Here is a 21,199-nt window from a genome sequence, read left to right as displayed (position 1 = left end):
AATACTAGTTTTGTTACCACAGATAAGCAAACAATATAATTTTTGTCGAAAACAAACTTAAAGTTAGCGGCACAGATAACTAAGAGTTAGGGAATGCACCCGCAGCGCGATCAGCGCTTGATGATAGTTATTTTGCTTGCACGCGCCGCTCAACCACAGATTATATATCCACTTAAATCGTCTATCCTTATAGTCATAACAAATTCCACGTTCGACGGATGAATAAGGATTTGATACTATGTTAACGAAATAATAAAGGACTGTCCGATATTTTATTACTGTGTTACGTGATTTGTATGTTTAGTTGACAGACACATACCTACTCGGAGAAACATTAAAACGAAAACAATGTCCTTCATTATTATTAACTTACAGAATATAAAGAAAATACTAATAAACTATAATATTTTTGTGTATAATTCATATTGGATAACACTTTTGGTAATAAATTAAAGATATGAATGTTTAATTTGACGCAAATAGATAATTGATAAACAAAGGCACTTTGATTCATTAAGATATACTTCGTATTTTACATTAGCTCGTAGCAGCATAATATAATCGAAATGTTTATAGCAAATTTCGATAACGATTACAAAGATAGATGCGGCGTGATATCGCGTCTCGAGCGCAACAAAGACAAATGCTGGAAACTTTACACAAAGGTATGAATGGATAGGTCCATTCTTTGCGAACGGCCTGTAATGAGTCTATGTAGGGTGCCCGCTGGTAGCCAGCACAAAGCAACGTCGTATAAATCATGGCTCGCCAGGAAATCATTCATCCTTAGTAATGTGCTGCGAAAATAGCCTTCCAGGCGGAACGACTCGTGCGACGCTAACGCCCTCTGCCCTAAATGTTTTAACCTAGAAAATATGGCATAATGAAAACATAAATCTCATTTAAGCGATTTCAGCAAGGTGTTAAGCGTATAGCACTCGCTGAATATTCCAAATTCCTTTCGTTTCGTTGCAAAAGTGAGGTGTGTTTGATTTATTAAATTTTGTCGCCCATTATAATATATGTCTTGACACGGAGCCAAGGTTTCAAATTTCTCGTTAAAGTTAAAGTTCACATTATAATAAGCTACATTGAAATGTTGGACTACAATTATTAATTTACATATTAAGCGCTCGACACTTTCAAGTAGGTATTTTTCAGGACTAAAATAGTTTTAAAATTAGAAAAATTATATATTTGAAGTCTCTTTAGAGTAGAGTAACATTTTTTAAATAGCTGCTGCTTAAATCTGATGTTACCCAGGGGATGTTAGTAACCGCAAAGCGACATATGACAAATCGTGACATAACCACCGACTCATCCACACCGCTCTACTTGCAAATATACAAATACTGCCACCAAAACATAGAGACGAACGAAAGTCGACCTTACGACGATATAACAGAAGTTTCTATCGTGTTATTTTAACGGATATTGATGTTAGAGTCCTTTTTTGTCTGAACGCACACGAATTCTTGTGGCCGGGTCGCATGACTTCGCTACCTTCATCCATCAAGCTCTCCGCGCATCACCTTCATCGTAGCAATCGACCGGAAACAGGGACCCGAAACTCCAAATTGGACCGAGGTCCTCAAATAAATCCCAATGTAAACAAAACTATCAATCTTACAGTATATAATTCGACAAAAAATGTCCCGAAGCCGGTTACATAAGTAGGTAAATAAAACAAAAAGTCACTTACGATATCATCCATACAGTCATATAGACACTTTACGTGTTCGACATTTAGAAATTAATAAAAAATGTAATACCTACTTGATTTTATTATTTGAAATACCATCAGATGGTAAGCCAGTGGAATTCCAGCCACAAGGGATGTAACTGGAATAGCCGCTTGACATTGAGTGCGGCTTGGATTTGATAATAAGCATCAATATTTGGATGCAATCAGTCAAACCTAATCACGCGAAAAACATAAAAGCAAAATGAATACATTAAACTAGTGAGCGACGGCTGCTCACCGAAGCGAACAGAATCGTTTTTATAAGAATCTAATAATAAGCGCTTATATGAAAAAAGAACTCGCCAGGGAACCGTGTACCCGCCGTATTAAACATTATTTTCATGACGTCAGCAACTTCATTAATTAACTTTTAATAAGATGAGTCAAGGTGTACGAAAACAGTGTGTTTTGAATTACATTTTTTATATGAAGCTTATTATTTTGATCAAACAATAATTACTTAAATCAATTAATTTGAAAAATTTATGAGCTTGTAACTCAGTACAACTACTACACGTGACAGAAGTTTTTTTTTATTTTTCGTCGGTAGCATTTCATACAAACGCATACAGTAGGGCAAATTTAACTTTGCAAATTTGTTAATCTTATCGTACCTACTCAAAGAAGTTTCACTTCAACAACATTTTTTATGAACGTATAGCGTGAGTTATAAATTTTAAAATCGTATCAAAACCTGAGACTCCACGGGAATCGAACCTTCTTGTATTTCACACTTAAGGTGCGCTGCCTGCCGCAGCGTAACTGATTTGATGCCAAACCGTCATAAACGACATTTGCCACATTTCTAAGTTTCAAATTTATTAAATAAATATATAACTAAACATAGTTTAATATGAACCAATAAACTGATAAGTACGTTACTTGATAAAATCAGACCTTCGTGAGTTACATACATAAGTATATATAGAATTATGTATACCTAAATTTACAACTAAATGACTGAGCAATAAATTCTTTCAAGCGTGTTACAAGGATAATATTAAAGTCGAGTAAAAACTTTCTTAATTAGGTCAACTCGTCCCTTGTTTAGAAGCTATATGGATCGATGGGGGCAGTCTTGCAACCACCAACGCACACATACAACATTGTCTTGAAACACCTATTTCGTTCAAAAACGTACTTATGCAACACGATTACAAATGTGAAATTATATATTAAGAACGGATACATTACGTTACTTATTTGATTCATGTTAATTAATTATAGAATATTTTTAGAGTTTTTTTTTTGCTGTTACAAAATTATAGATACGACTTACCCACTTACCATATAACAGACTATTTTTAACTTTTAATTTGTTTATATATTACATCATCGTAACGTATAAATAAACGAAAAAATTGTAAATTGTGTAACAGCACCTACATTACATTTAAAATTTAATATAGAAAGTCTTTGAGATTATTTTTTTTTAGTTTCAGCGTCTGTTTGTGTGTACAATTACTTTGTAGGCAATAAAATTAAACGCTCCACTATTTGTTAGCGGTCGCTGGATCGATTTTTCTAATTGTAACAGGCGTCGTCGGTTCAGCAGAAAGTAGTTTCTCATTCACGTCACTAAAAAACCGGCATGCAAGCTTTTACTATTAAAATAAATATAGTGTTGACATGAACTATGTGTTAAAGTATTTTATATATCTTATTATTAAAAAATATACAAATATGGAATTTATAGGTGGCATATAAATTCCAGAGGAACCAAGTTGATTTTAAATTATCCAATATTTTTTTTAAATTTATATTAAATATACGAAGTCATTACCAATTAATTATTTTATTAAGTTATATTCTTGTAACGAAAACGACACAATATTTCACATTACTATAAATCGCAGATAAATATAACATTAAAAAAGAACAAATAAAACCTACACAGTACCTTAACGACTAGAAACGAGCACCGTCTTCGACCTGTATGACTTAGCATTTACATATAGTTTGCCTCAATATTTAAAATGTTCAAAGCGACCGCTTGTTAAATGTATTGTGACGGCTAATAAACGCCAGCTCTAATGAATAACGGTACCCCGGTTAATTAATCGTGAAACTTCTGCTGGCGACTTTCGATTTTTTCTTACTTGTGAATGTTAATCATTAGTCTAAGGTATTCAATTCCTGAGTTTTTGCATGTCTTAGATAATTGAATGTGGCTGCAAAAAGGTGATGCACCGTGTAATAAATTTTAATTTTAATAGTAAACGCCTTTTTTTCATTCCACTTCTCTATTTATTTTCTCAATCAAGCTGTGAACTACATACATATATCTTATTAGAAATGTTATTTTAAAAGTTAATTTACTCTGATTTCCAGTGTCTGTATGCAGACATTTAATTTGGATATTTTCTTTTTGTTTTTGTATGTAATGTATTTTAATATGAGTGATATATAAAATTAATAATTCTGAATATACTTTTGAATAATGTTTCGATAAAAAGTCGCATTGACTATTTTATTCATTAACGTAGTCGTCCAGGCTTCTTCTGCTTCTTCTTACAAAAAAAAGAAGAATTTATAAAATGTTCGTGCCACAATTCCACGCGGTCAAGATCTAACCAGTAATTATTTTTAATTTTGTTGACACAATTTAGTTTAATAGTAAAGTTTCTGTTCCTAATAAATATAATAATATACCTATAACTCTTCAGGCAATTATTATTAAAGACAAGCATCGATATTAAAACAAGAATCTGTTACGTATTGGTTGTAATTAGCAACAAAACGGTCTCGTCTGGAAAGTTTACGGCAATATTCCATTTCCGTGAGCGCTTCGGGCTCATCTCATACTACACTTGGATACACACATTGCGAACGTTACTCAGATATGAGTAGCTAATGTTGAACTTTCGGCTGCCGGTTTCTGTGTGAATAACAGGCTTTTCTGAATATTACTTTGTTCATTTCATGATAAACATTGAATAATTCATATGCTCTAAATATGATTTATGTAGCAGAAATAAAACAGATACATTAAAAAAAATCGACTAGATTAAATACATATTTATGAAGATACTTCCATTACAGCCACGAATAAAAACACGGACAGATAGAGAGAAGAGATACAAGTAAAATCAAAACGTCCAAAACGCCCCTAAGACTACGTCATAGACAATTTACAGTACAGTACAGTAAAAATCATAATGTATATGATATATCCTTAGCTTTAATACATGTTACAATACAAAGCCAGAGAGTCTACACTTGTAAAATATTTTAGTGTTACAAAGCCCATATTGAGGAAGGTTATAGGAGTGCGTTATTTATTCATACAGCAGCTACGATACACATTTCATGCAAGATACAGGCATATAATATAGCCTATAGTACTACATGCCTTAACCGAAGCTACGTTAGATTCAATTTAGCATGGCTTAACTATTAATATAGATAATTAATACAAAATTATACGTTTTTATTGTAAATTGTTACTTGAAATTAGTTTCGACTGTCAGTAAAGACTTGTAGTTTTAAATCACTCTCCTTCACAGTAGATAAGTACATATTATTTTGCCGCATTTGATTATGAAATTAAATAAATCCAACAGCAAAAATATTTATTTAATCTAATCGATAAGATTGTCATCGTTCTTTCGACAAATTTTACACGATAGATAATATTTAAAGTAAATTTTATTGTATCAGAATATTTTTTTCAAATATTTAGATTTTACTGTAGGTATAACTATAATAGTTTTTCTTGTATTAACATGAGCAAAATCATCCCAAATTATACTTTTGTTATGTTTACTTCAAGTAGGTTACGTAAATTTTATTTTAATTGAAATATTATTTTAAAAAGACCTTAACGATAAACACATCATATACAGTAGACAAAATGTTATTGTTGTTGTTGTTGATAAAATGTTATGTACCTAATGTAACCTACTTCGTTGAAGAAGGCTTAAAATAAAAATGCCTGTCACCTTACCAACTAACCATTCTTATAACCAAATTTAAAAAAAAATGTTTTTTTAATTTTGATATATAACGTAATGAAAATAAATATATAAAGTAATGTAAAAGTTAAAAAGTCTATAATTATTAAACAGTTAAGATACAATTATATTACAACGGACTGAAATTACTTCAAATTAGGCAGTATAAAAGTAAAACATTACTTGTTTAAGTAAGGAATAAAAAGCTCTTCCAGCTAATATGGAATAAAGAAGCATTAAACAAACAGTATTTATGTACACACAACATTTTCTGTTTGTTAATGTCAAGTCGTATCGTTAAAACAAATTAATTATAAAATTTTTAATATATCTCATTAATTTGTTAAACAAAAAGATATTTTATGAAGTGTAAGCAGTTTTACTTCTATGACACGCCAGGTGCCCACTAAAGCCTGCAAGACATCAGGAAAGTGTCATCAAGCCAACATTAAGGGCGTGTTTTATCCAAATAAAACATTAAAATGTTTAACATTGCGTATCCTTGCTGGAATAAAAGTAATTTACTTAGCATTTTCGCAACCACAATTGCCACCTGCTAATGTGTGTTGAGAATGGGGGAAATAATTAATGCTTCATGGCATCATTATTTTGTGCCATATAACGCATGTGTGCGTGCTGGGAGGAGATGTCGCTGCGCAGACGCAGGCCCCGCCCCCCGCAACTAATTGCGCCAATCTGCGGGACGCGTCTCACGCACACACGCATTTTTACGAACTCACACAACCGGCATACACCACACATTCACGATTGACAAGTAAAACGTATAGCTTATTAGGCAAATGCACGCACAGATTTTTTGCGGCGCTCATTCATTGTTGAATTACAAAAGAAATGAATGTAACTACCACGTAATGAATAGTTATACTCCATCATTATATATTTATAATATAGGCTTCGATGTAAGCTTGCAAACATTTCGCATTACATATCTGCCTACTTGCAAGACTAAATAAAAGAAAAGAAAAAGGCATCATGAAAACAGTCGAAGTAATAGGTTCGTGAAGTCGTATGACGGGTAGTGTCTATAGGAGACGGACGGACAGCAGCAGAGCATATTTGAGCAAAACGAATGTTTAGTCAATTTAATTGGTATAGTGATGAGGCCGGCACTTTCATATTCATTTACTTCACCAGACGGGTAATTGAAAAAAAATCTAGTCTGTTAAGGGATTGGTTATAAAAAGACAATGATGTCCAACCAGTTGGCAGGTGGACGGCTGGCAGGACAATGTATTGATCTTCTCATAACTCATAACATAGAATGTCGTTTGACATAACGTATTAATGAATTTATGTTGGAATCATATTTTATATCATCTCTTACATGACGCTGGTATTTGTGTCACGCAGAAAATTTGTGTAAAAAACGTAAACATTCATAACCATTCTACTTAAACAGTGGTCCAAATGACAGCTGTTTAATTTGCCCATGTTTTTTGGTAGTTAAGCGTAAATGGCAATGGAAACATACTTTTTTTATACGATTCTGAAAATCGCTTGCCGTTTTTGATAAATTTAATTAGTATGAGTAACTCGGAACATGTTACTATGAGCATTATGTCTTCACTCACGGCTTTTTGTGGCCACGTTAATGTCAATTTAAATAATTGCTCCCGCTCTTTATAGTCATAGGTACCTACCATACCTACACGTACTAAAGCACGCATCGACCATAGTGACGTGCATACTATAGAGGCACATAAGCACTTCTAACTCTATGTTGGTCGTATAACGTGTAATTGGTATTCAGATTATTGGTATATTTTTTTCTTAGATAATGTAATTGTAAACTTTAATCATTAAAACTAGGGTAACATTACTGAGGCGGCTCGCCTAGCTGAGGTCGGAGTGTCGCTCACAGTGGATCGAATCGGGATGCTGGGCTTGAGGGTCTCTGTAACTAAAACAGAGGCCTTCCTATTCCACAGTCCACGCCGAGGTCCCCCTCGAGGAGCGTCTATCACCGTTCAGGAGACGGTGATTAAGGGGCAGGCCCAGATGAGGTATCTGGGCCTCATCCTGGACGGAAGATGGAGCTTCGGACACCATTTTGTCCAACTCAGCCCGAAGCTCATCAACTCTGCTGCGACCTTAGGTCGCCTTCTACCCAACGTAGGAGGACCGGAAACACCTTGCCGGCGTTTATATGCTGGCGTGGTGCGCTCTATGGCATTGTACGGTGCACCCATTTAAGTGGACTCGCTCACCGCTCGTAACAAGGCTCTTCTGCGGAGATCGCAGAGGGTCAACGCAGGGAAACGCGTTATGCGTTTTTCCAGCGTAAAAAAAAAAGGAAACATTGCTATCTTTGGACCAGCGTTTTGAATGGACTTTATTACGATCTTGGATATCGTAGTGGTCCCCTAGCATCAGTGTATGCCATGTCTATTTCAACATAATATTAGATTAGGTATTAATATTTTTTTGATAAAAGTTTATTTGAAATAATTGATATCACTACAAACACATTATTCCTAGCTGTATCAGCCATAAGTAGATATTTTTTTTATAAATAATATAATTACTTTAAGTTCCACACCTATTTAAAATTAGTCCTACAATATGGCAACCTTACCCTATAACATTTTTTCTAGATGTGTCGTACGTTAAAAAACTTGTTTTTTATGGAATATTTGTTGTCTTAATAAAAAGTAAATATTCCTTTTTTTTAAGCGTCTAAATAATAAAATATTTAAATGATGTATATACATTAAACGACCTGTCATCATTTTATTATCTGTGTTTCTTGTTTTTGTACGTACGAAACGCAATAACTTAGGTAAGTACAAGTATTTACATACGGTAGGAACAAACTATGAATAATATAGTATTTAAATTTTACTAAGAAGAACCTTTATATGTTATTTATCATTCACTTATCCATACATATATATTCTTAAAAGCTAAGAGTCTCCAAACCGATTTAAAAAAAATAATAGATACTCTTAGAGAAATCATACTTACATGCATAAAACCTACTTTACAGGTTTTCAAAAATACAAGTCGGGTAATATATTTTAAAAAATAAAAAATATATTATCAATGTAACGATATTATTTTCTGAATTGGTAAGAAATATATTTAATAAGGTAGGTATATAATATAAAGTCAATTTCGTACCCATTACAAAATAGTAAATTCTATCTACGATAATTATATTAAGTAGGGAAGAAAATGTTATTCAGTGAAATCAATAAGCTGTCGAAACATCAAAATAACAAAATAACTACAGTTTTCTCACTCACTTCGATAGTAGGTATTTAATTTTTCTCATCTTCAAACATGTACCTAAATGCTGAACGAAGGCCTCTTTATCTTTATACATAGGTAGGAGGTATTCTTGTGGCAATTCTACAAATTAATTTTATTACCTTTGCAAATAAAATAAGCATCATATAATTTGCCTCTGTTATTTAACTACTCTGCTATACATATTAGAACTTATAAATACACCGTTTATAAAAATATTCATTTTTCTATTTCTGAAGTAAACTACATAAGTAGGTAGTTATATACATAACATTTATTTCGAGTTTAAATAAATAATTGAATTATAATGGGCATTCATAAATAAATACAAAATTTACATACATATGTCAGTCTGTGTTTAGAAAAAGTATCGTCATACATTATATACTAATTAGATAATCCAGTTAAGAAATAAAAAAGGTATAAGGTAATGGTCTTATTATTTTAATTTTCATTTTAATGTGTTATGTTTAGAAAATTGCTTAATTAGCCAAAACACTTGCACTAGGCACTGTCTAACTCATTCTAAGCATGTTTCTATAGATACTATTCCTCTTGTGGTGTACAAACAAATAAGTAAAAATAAAAATTTGGAATGGTTATCTTAAACTACTTGTTTCTAAGTATAGTTACTTAAAAAATTAAAAAAAAAAAACAATCTAGTATATAAAAAAATATTCTTAACTACGATCTCTAAGTATAAAGAATTTGTAATTGTACCTACTTAAGCTTGTTTACAAGAAAAACTTTACATTCCTATTTAATCGGATCACGATCCAGCTGTTGTAATTTGTTTATTAAAATTCAATAAAAAATTAAGATACCTCATTTTTTATATAAAAAACATTAAAATACCATTTCTAGTATGAGCCAATTTTAATAGGTTTTGGCTAGCTTTATCGAATTTGCTTACAAAAACCTAGTCTTGAACGAGAAAGTTTTAAAATGTTTCAGTTATCTTCGATCTCATCACGTAAACATCTAGAAGATAAGAAAAAAAACAATGAATGACTCATTGTTATGTTTTTAAACTATTTTCACAGGAATTTTAATTGTTTTTCATGAATCAAATTCAACTTCACATTCACAAAACTAATAATACTTTCAGAGTCAAATTACAAGCATACATTGCCCTCTACCTTCTTAATTTCATTCTTGTTGATCATAATATTCAAATTAATAAACATAATAAGACTTGGATTTTCAACGGTATTTTACATTTTTATAGAGACGAGACGAGACGAGTAAGCGTTTCACAAGACATTAGGTGCTTATTTATTAATTAAAAATTTCGGAGAAGAAAAAGCCACTAGCCATGAATCTAAAACGGTGTGAAATAAATAATTTTATCCGTGCCATCAATCGCGTCGCCAAACCATAAATTATTGGATGAGCGTCAAATCGGTTGCCCTGTATCGCGTTGCAACGAACCCATTACAAAAACTGTGTGTAGCTAGAAACTTATTTCAATGGCTTAAAAAATATATAGTTTATATTTAAGTAAATACTTTTTATGTTTCGGGGATTTTAATATCTCGATAAATAAAAGTAACGCTCATAAAATAAAATGCTGAAAGGTTGTCATTTAAAAACTTTTTATTATTGTCACACGTTTAGTGCCTCTAGTTGTGATCTTATATTGATTGGGTAAAGAGTTTGGTTATAGCTTGTATAATATTAAGAATTCTTACAAATGATATCGAGGCTTTATCGAACACGCACCTTCGTCCTTATCTGAAGAGATATACATCGTACATTTTTATTTGTATGTTTAAATACATTTGATAAAGTGACAAAAATAAGTTTATGATATGAATCTACAATTTATATTAAATGTTTGTTAAAGATTAATAAAATTATGAAAAAAACCTTGTTTGTGGGAATAAAGAACGTTGCAAGAAACCCGCCATTGTAAGATGATGTAAAAAATAAGGCATTAAAGTTTATTAAATAAATAAAGTTAATACAATTATGCGACGGGCAAGTGAGGGCGAGCGAGGGCGAACCGCGGAGCCGCTCGTAAAATGTTAAGTGAAAACGATCCGGGTTGTCATCGTAGCAAGTTTATATACACCTCAGCCAACTTAAAAATATGTTTTATTACTTTTTTACCGGCCGGAAAAAGACAGAACAAAGAGCATATAAATAAAACAAATACCTTCGGAAGCACTAAGTGAAATTCAATAGAGTTTTCAAATGTTAAAGCATTTTTTTCGAATTTTCAGTGGCGTAAATGAACGGCCAATAAAAAAAGAGGATTATCGATGTTTCACGTAATTTTATAGTACCTAATCGAGTCAACCGTCGCCTTTGTCGACAAATGAATTTACAAAATTTAGATGTAATCAAAGCGACAAGGAGCCGCATCGTCACTGCGGACATAACACGATAAGAGAGTGAATTTACAAACGGGCTAAAAATTGAGTCGAATGAGGGCTCACATAAACTACGGCACATTACAGCGTCGGGTGAGCGCGACAAAATCGATTCCCAGTTCCGATTCTGAGAAGTGACACAGTTTCTTAAATGTCACATCACTACCGACGCACCGCTTAATAAATTAAAGAGTATCAGCCGCATGCCAATCTAGCCTTTACGGACCCTCTAGGTGAGATCGTATGGGCGTTCGGACGAGTAGTTAAATTATAAAGAAGAGCCACCTGTCTCCACGAAAAACTTTATAGCGGCCATAAAATTTAAACCTCAAAAGACAAAAACAAAAAGTATGGAATGATTTTTTTCTTTTACGGTCGGAGCCCATTTTAGATCGTGTTTACCTAAGCTGTCACCTTACAGAATGGCGATTTTGACTGGCCGGACCCGTTGAATTAATTGTCGAGTTTTTGGAGAGATATCGTCTGATGAGCGATAAGGTTCGACAGACGGCTGCCTACCGTTCTCTGTCCGCAATACGGTTTAAATACTGGCAGTTTTTATGTGGAATATAATGTATTTAATTGTTTCTTCAAAGTTGCTAAATTTTTCGCTGGCTAATCTAAATGAGCGTAATTTATTACTTACCTGCTTAATAAAGATAATAGAACTTTAAAAATATAATCCAGTTTATTATTATTTTTATAAACAATGGAAACTTACAGGGTGTCTAAGAAATGAATACATTATCGTTTAATCTTATGTGTGTGAATTACAAATGCATAGTTAATAAAACATATGTGCGAAATATTCGTTTTAAAATAATAATAAAAAAATATGACTTACCATGCGAGCCGACTGCTGTAGAGTAAGGGGCGTGCATTTGCTGATGGTAGTAGCGGGCGCGGCTATGGTGACCGCCCTCCAGCGGCGAGTGGAAGAAGCCGTCTCCATTCGTCTCGGAGCTGACATCGCCGGCGGCAGGGCTGCCGTTCACGCGGCTGTCGTACCACCGCTGCTGAAGCGCGCCCCCTGCGCCCGCGCCCGCACCGCCGCCCTCACCGCTCATGTCCATGACCGCCGCTCCGACCTCACAAACCATGCATCGCTTTTATATACACGCACTTTAAGTCCGCACCCCTATCCGCATTTCAAAAGTCAATCGCCCGATGTACGCTCGCGTTGGCCTATTTACTGAGAGGCAACCCAGTACAGTCTTGACATCATCGAACCCGAGAGCCACACGATCACGCGTCACTCGACTCGACGGCCACTCATACCCGTATCTGCAAAGACGAACACCGATTAGAAATGAGCGGGTTATTTTCGCACCATCAAAGGAATAAATCACTAAAATAATAAGCTAGTATTATGTCAAAAATGTGACAATCAATTAAGATAAAAATGGTGCACTATCGAAAGACGTATGCGATATCGACACGCTCCCAATTTGATTAACTGATATACCGCAAACAACACTCGATACGCTGCGATAAGGTGTAACCGCGCATTAAGCGTTGTTAGCTAACCGAGCACTGATTTTTATTACTACTAAACCCACTGAAGATATCTCTACGTTGTATCTAGTTACCGCGGATATAATATACTATTTAACATATTCAATTTTTTTTTAATTAATATGAAATATTATTCTTTAACGTTTCATCACAAAAGGCATTTATTTAATCTTACTATACAGAGTCTTATGTTCTCTTTATATCGACTAATTTTCAATGTAACAGAGTGACATGTGTGGAATACCTTCATATATATTTATCTTGGTTTCTATGAAACAACTCACAGTAGGTGTCATGTGAAACGCCTCGCGAATAAATAACTACTTATTTATTCAACCAACTGATAGCTGCACAAGAATTTGCTTGATTTGATGAATTGACTCTACATTGTATATAATGCATACATTTCAGACGACGATATTAAAATATTCTTAATATAGATAAGGCCATCGATCTAAAAGATTAATCGATTTTAAGATTAAAATACTAAATAAATATAGGACTTAGTGAATGCATACAATTACAACATGAAAACTAAAATCAAATCGTATCCGCTTGATAATGCTAAAAACTCAAGCAACGATTAGGTACTAACACTTACGCTCATGTCTATTCATTTGTATTAAGATAAGATACGTCAGAAATTGAAAACGATAAAATCGATTAGATTTAATCGCATCCAATGTCCAAATTAATAATACACGATACTTGCCTGAACAATGTAAATCAAAGCCAATATAAGTATTTAACAAATCCCCTAGGTATACGTGCACTTGTAAATCTTTTATAAATGTTGTTGTTTAACTAACGTTTTTTACAATAATTAGGGCCGTGTATGCAAGCGCTTTGGGTATCATCACTACAACCTGTATATAGTACACTTATTGGACATCCTATAGCGAATTCTAATAAAAATATTTTATTTTTAATATTAAGACGAGGTCAAGTGAACGTCCCCCAAATAGGGCTTTAAGCCTGGCGTTTAGCAGATAACATTCAAGTGCTCGTTGACGCACGAGTCAGACAGATAAAGTAAATGCAAATCTTAAGATCATGCGTTTACTTCATGCCGTCATACCAAATTTATTAAAATTTTCATACAAAATAAATACTTTTTTAATAATAATTATGATTAACTTAATTTTGAATAATATTTCGACAAAAATTTAAAACATAAATTATACAGTGGCGTAATATAACTAATGTAACTCATTGCAATGTATATAGAGTGTTAAATAAATATAATTAACAAAATCAATTTTAATTTTCCGAATGTCTACGATGTAATAAAAGTAGTAGATATTAAACTAATAATTTTAATTATAATTACAATGGCCTAAATGGGAAATAATTTTATTAAAATCTGTATTCTTTTTTAAGACAGTAACTAGACACATTTAAAATGTAATGTATTTTAATTTACAAGTGTATTATATACTTAATAGGTACCATTAATAGACAAATGACTAAGAAAATGTAAGCCGCATTTAACATCACATAAAACACCATAAATAGCCTAAATTATAGCTATTACTTACATTATTATAAAATTTTAATTAATCTCTTTAATTTGTAAATTAACCGATTAGTAAATAATTTATAGTTCCGATATAGAGTTTCATAGAAGAGTGCAATGATAAAATCTAGTTTTTTTTTAATTCCATAAACGAAAAAGCATTAACTACATGAAGATATTATTTTATTACGTACAATATAACATATTCAAGTGCTTGTTGAACACTAATTAGCAAATTTATATATTATGTTGAGTAGGTCTCAAGGATCTGTTGATCAATAAAAATATTAATATTGAATATTAGGTACTTGTATTCATTTATATATTATGTTGAGTGGATCTCAAGGATCTGTTGATCAATAAAAATATTAATATTGAATATTAGCTACTTGTTTTATTTTTTCAATCGAGATAAGATTTAAGATTAGATCTTGCCGCTGATATTGATATTAATAAAAATAGAATAATCGCATTTTTTAATAGTGCATAATTACATCTCAATCAAACATCATTCCGCATATGTTTTATGAAAAACATAATTAATTATGACTTTATTATAAATATTGTAGTTCTAATAATTTACTAAGTTACCTACTTTCTACTTAAATATAATTGAACAGCCACGGGGAAATATTGTTAGAAGTCTTTCCACTATTTCGAGCGAGCAAAATTGTTACATAAATTAGTATCAAATTTTGATCTATATAAATATAATATATACACTTCTATTAATAAAATAATTGGCTTCTTTTTTATTTAATTAATTAAGACAAATTAGATTTTTGTGGTTGCATACATTTTTAAAAATATACGATTACAAAATTTAAATATCATTTGTATTTAAATTGTAGCAAAACGATTCGTTTTCAAAGTAAGAACTAAATAAATAAAATAAACTTAAATTTACAAAACAGCATATCCAACCTTTTCACAAGTAATAGTAAATCGATAATAAAAAAAAAAACATAACAAATTCTCACCAGAACGATAAGATGTGATCAGGGCAAAAGTTGGTATTTACTACTTAGGTATCTTCTATCTATCACAACCGCTGAAGGCGCTATCTGACGATCGACTGAAAAAATCATTTTGCAGATAAATAAATAGAAATCACATATTTATCGCAATTTGCGTCCATATTATACGATTTCCTCGCAATATCATATGATAAGGAGATAAGTTCACAAGGACTAGATTTTAATAATTCAAGGTAATACTATCAAATATTTTAATTAACAAGACGTTTTATTTAATAATATTACTAATTTATGATGTAACTACAACGTTATTTGATTCGGTATTACATTAGATAAATGAAAATAAAACATGTTTTCTTTATATATGTTTCAATATATGCATACGTTATCAAAAGCTTGACTTTCGTCAGAGACAATCAGACGTGTTAATGCCGTCGGACTTCCGTACAGGATATATAAACTCATATAGTGTCAATGTGTTAACAAACTTACGCTATGCTCACATATTCAGATTCTTAGTTACTTCATGCTTTACATGAAAAAAAATTGTTACAATTTTTATTTATTTACTTTATTTTTTTATCGGTTCGTCCATTTTAGTTACATATATAATTATAGATACGGCATATCAATGTAGTGAGTTCCAGGAATATTTCATAGAAGCTCATTCAGAAAATAAATAAAACTAAATTAACTTCATAATGTTCTTGTTAAATTTGGGGTAAATATTTGAGTTTCAAACAAGGGAAGATGTATCGTGAAGTCACGATTTTTTTATATTGGAATTCTTTGCATTATTAGAAGTCTGCCAACCATTTCATTAGAACATTACCTTTTTGTGGCTTATTATATAAAATAATTCTAAACAATATTGTATTAGTCGACTTTAATAATTAACTTCAAATAATTTTAAGTTTATGATATAATTAGACATAAATATCTATAAGCCAAAGTCCAATTCAATAAACTTTATTCAAAATTGACGCATTACATACGTTTATTAATTTGTATTGAATTATAAATTCGAAACGTAGTATTTATTTTTTATTTTAATGAATATCTAATTTTATTCTAGGATGTGATAATCATTTCTATGAGTTAAAATATCTTGAAGCTACAATTTAAATTACTTATATTTTTTATAAAATATAATCTTAATTTTTGATAATATATTATAACATTACTAGTTATTTTTATACTTAGTAAATGTATTCACAGTTTTCGAAAGAAACCTGCATATCTATACTAAACGATCATAACTTTAAGTGTAGACTTAATGTATTTTACTTTGAATTAATTTAATACACTATAACATAACTAAATAAGATATGTATTTAATACATGCAATGTATATTTATTGTATCACATTATTTACGACAGATCACACGTACATACCAACATATCAACTCAAAACATGGAACACGTGGAACAATAGGTAAATATAATGTCAATGCATTATTAAATAAACTTTTTGTACCATATATAATGGTTTCTTTGATTACTTATAAGTTGATTGACATTTATAAATTAATGACCTATTTATTTTAAATATATATCTATGATTATTTTAAAACTCTATTATTTAACATGATTTACTTAATTTTGTTTTATATATTTTTTGTTAATATCAATAAAGAACATCAAATTTAAATTTTGAATAAACTAAATTAAACTCTGTGTCTTAAAACAGATGCAATATAAAGCTAAGTCTACAATATTAAATTTAAAAGTTAATACATCCATTATAACGCCAATAAACAATATAGTCATAACACCAATCAGAAAGCCATTACCAAACGAGTTACAATATTAATATGAACATGTTGACTTACACCCGTTGGGTTATCACTGCACCTTATTAAGATTAGGCTAACTTCCAATTAAGATAATTGATTTCTCTCCGACCGCCGGTAAGGCCAAAAAAAAAAATGTCCGACACAATCCCCGGCCCTTTATCGAGATGTGACGTGAAACAACCTTTACAAAACAGATAAAATGTATAAAATGATTTTAACATTTTTAATTTAAAAAAAATTGCAATGAGTGATTACGTGTAGTGACGCTGTGTAGTGTTTTGACAATAAATGTCAAAGATCTATTAAAAAAGAGGAGGAATTTGATTAATGGCAGATACTTATAAAACTTTCAACTCTTTAATAATAGTATTTTAATCCTAACATGTCGAAACAAAGAAGATTATAATAATGCTCTCTAAAACTCTACTTCGTTTATGAGATAATAATTTTGATCTGAATTTGACTGCTTACTAATAAACTGGTTCTGTATAGACATTTTTTTTAATAAATAAAAGTATCATGTATAGTGCATTTTAAAAAAAATATATATGGAAATATGCGCTTTTAACAGGATTAGTGAAACACAAGAAGTCTGTGTGAAAGTGCTTTTCGACCGATGTACTATAAAGCAACAAAGTTATTTTCTTACTTCAAGCAATTTTCAGACAAAAAACTCCAACTATTAAAAAAAATTTTGCGTGAGAATCAAATATAAACTTCAAAATATTAGAATGATAAATATGATAGCCAACGGACCCCTAATAATGTTTAAGCCGTCTCCAAGTTAATCTCGACCGAGAATAGAATCCGAGTCCATTTTACTTTATTTCCTCGACGTTAACCTGATAGGGTTTGATCGATGCATTTTAAAATAAAGATCAGATTGAATAATTTATTGGACTTGATTCATTTTTTCTATATAACATAAAACAGTTTGAACCATTTGATCGGCTCTTATCGCACCATTTAAATATTCATTAGCAGATAATAATAATTTGTAACACAATATAAATATAACAAAACAATTTATTTAAATTTGGCGACATTTTACATAGAATAGTCACTTATTATAACTAATAATTAAATATTTATTAAAAGCTTTATATGGTGTTTTATTAATACAAATCTGTGTCGATAATTGCAAATAAGCAATATACTTTATTGTAAGCATTTAAATGTTAATTAATGAGCTATAAAATCATCGTAATAAAAGGACGTTTATCTTATATATATTAGCTTTATTTCGATAGATTTCGTCCGCGGACGACGGGCTCGAATCAAAATGTTTCAATACTTTAATTAATTTATCGAATTTATTTGCATTAATTTCCTGTAATAGTTATATATGCTTGGTGGACTATACGCAATTAAGTTTATATATATTCTAATCAAATTCCATACGTAGATTATTAGAAAGAAATCGTCATTGTCTGACCAAATTTCAATTTTCTAAGGGTTTTATTACTCAAGTATTTATTATAAAAAATAGCAAAGCAACCGGATGCTCCTACATGTATCTCCGGCGGAAACTTGTATATACGTAACACACACATATAAAGCTTATCGAAGCCTAATCGATGGCAGCCTTTGCGCATCTCGGCCCGCATTCAAATTTCGAACGCGAACTGTCATGGCGGCCAATCGTAACGTCCGAAAACTGAACGTTGATACGAAAACAGTGATGGGACATTGACATTGATTTGTTGTTACTTCTGTATTTGTATAAGACGGATCTACTTCTGAATACTTAAGAGCAATGCTTCGAAATTCAAAAATAAATTGCCTATAAAAAATACTAAGTTCAATGTAATAATTTCATGTTTATTTTTAAAAAAAATATATTTTATTTAATGGATTATTTTTAGAAATACAGATCGCATAATTATTTAAAAACAACAACAGTCAAAATTTAATAAATAAGAAGGTATCTTCTCGCCAAGAATACATATATTTTTATAATTAGGTAGTAACTGTAGATACTCTTGGACTCTATCTAACATAAAGTCAATAAATTTTCATACATCAATTTTAATTCATAATTTTAAATTGAAATTTTATATAATACCTAGCAAATGTGAAAAATCTTATTTGACATACTGCTACTAATTTCAAATAATATTACAATTATAAAAAAGACATACAATATAATATATACAGTTTCAATAAATAAAATCGCCAAAATGTTTTTTTTATGTACTTATGTATTAGAAACATCATTATCATTCAGTTATTAGAATAAATATTTTCTCCCTAAAATAACTATTTTTATTATAAATTTAATCAAAGAAACGACTCTACCGTAAATGCTAATTTTATTATTTTTATTATTAGTTTATTAAAAGCAAATTTAATAGGCATTATTCATTTATTTATTTAATAACAAGTTGGTTGTTTAATATAATGAAACCGTGATCTTATCAGAAGATGTTTGTCCCGACGGCTTTAATATTCCAGGTGACTTTTTGGGTCTTACTTTCTTCTAACCAATTTTTTTATCAAATAGATACATAGATAAATATTTTTGTAGGTATTACAGCTTATTAGTATTTTATTTCATAATTTTTACATTAATATATTTACTTGATTAGTCATAGTTAAAAACAGTTCGGTTATTATTAGTATTTTTCACTGGATTTCTTAAACCTTAGTAGAGTTATCAGCCGCGCTTTTACTCTATCATTTCAATTGGTATTTACTGTATTAGTCCAAATCATATGCAGTAACGTCAATGCAGCCTCATAAAGAAAAGTCTACATATTAACGTATTAACCAAAGATTGAATATGTAAAACTAATAATATTTATAACATAACACCATTAAATACCTTAATTGTCCTCGTAAGATGCGTATCACTTAAATATCGTTCACTATCACTAATCACTTTTATCGTTGCGATATAAAAACACACTGAAATCATACGCTCCATTCCGTCGAGTCCATTTTCAATAAGTATATTATCTAGCACAGCTCACAACTTGTGTAAAATAATTATTGCTTTAGCTATATACGATTAAGTAAGGAGATATAAAGATGTTTTGAATATAGTTCAGTAAGTGCGCAGGCGCGTGAAGCCAGACCGCAGCACGTGAAGCGGCGTCGTTGGGACGCGACCCGACACTAAACCAGTCGTGTGACTTTTTGTTGTGAACGCGTCGGCCGCCCTCGGCTCCGCTCGGTAACAACCGCCGCTGCGATACACATCCAACCTCATTGGTGGAAACCTCCACGGGCGGTTTGAGGGCGTGACTTGCAATGGGAGTGTTCTCTTTTTAAATTTTCTTTTTCTCTTTTTGGGCGTGCAGTGGTGTGCGTCAGTCGCGCTCGCGCCGCGAGTGATGGATGACGTATTACAGAGGACTTTGTTTCGTTAATATGAATGGTCATGTTTATTTATTTGAAAAAAAAATTTACTGATTAATTAATACATTAGAACTCATCTTTACAATTTCAAGTCTACTTTATGTATACTATATAAGTATATTATGATCTTGTGGAAACTTCGTTGAATGAATTCTGACACTTCAATTGTAATTTAAAGAGCACTATAAAATAAAAAGTTTGTAACCGATTTTATTTTTAATACCTAAGTAGAGCTTATCATTAGGTATTATCTACCTAAAATACTAGTATCTTTATCATCTTCTTGTTTATTTTTGAACCAAGCTAACATTTCGATACATGTTATTTAAAATGTAATAAATAACATTTAAAAGGCTAGAATAAAAGTAGAGTAGGTAGATTTATGAGCACATTATATAATATTAATTTAAATATAGCAATAAATATGTTATTATCCGTTACACTAAAACAATATACTAACTACAATATGACATTGATTATTATTTGCTATTTAGGTAACATTGACATCACTAAGAATTGCTTCCTCTTTCAATCGCATGTATAAGAAGGAGATAGCATTACTTTAAGTTCTGTTAAATTTGTATAATAAGTCCGTAATATAATATGTTACTGACGAATATATCAAAGTAAAATTGAATTAGCTTCAACCGCTAAATAAAGACTGATTGAAATACAATCCTGCATTTGAAGGAG

General features: G+C 31.1%; 1 protein-coding gene across 3 annotated transcripts in view; it reads right to left on the bottom strand.

The window, feature by feature from the left end:
• LOC113393260 (GATA-binding factor C-like) overlaps nt 1-20,288 on the bottom strand; it is an 84,239-nt gene extending 63,951 nt beyond the window's left edge. Inside the window, exons 1-3 of one of the 3 annotated variants that reach the window (XM_026630050.2) lie at nt 19,971-20,288; nt 15,354-15,448; nt 12,187-12,626 (exon numbers count right to left, since the gene is read on the bottom strand). In XM_026630050.2, coding sequence (XP_026485835.1) covers nt 12,187-12,442 — 256 coding nt within the window. In that variant the 5' untranslated portion in view covers nt 12,443-12,626; nt 15,354-15,448; nt 19,971-20,288. The remainder of the gene's footprint in view (nt 1-12,186; nt 12,627-15,353; nt 15,449-19,970) is intronic. The other 2 variants (XM_026630052.2, XM_026630051.2) reach the window with 2 other exon arrangements.
• Nucleotides 20,289-21,199: the final 911 nt, after the last annotated feature.

This window comes from Vanessa tameamea, chromosome 6 (genome assembly GCF_037043105.1).
Source record: "Vanessa tameamea isolate UH-Manoa-2023 chromosome 6, ilVanTame1 primary haplotype, whole genome shotgun sequence".
NCBI classification, from domain to species: Eukaryota; Metazoa; Arthropoda; class Insecta; order Lepidoptera; family Nymphalidae; genus Vanessa; species Vanessa tameamea.
Note: the sequence above shows the minus strand (reverse complement) of the source record. Positions and strands in the feature narration are given on the sequence as shown.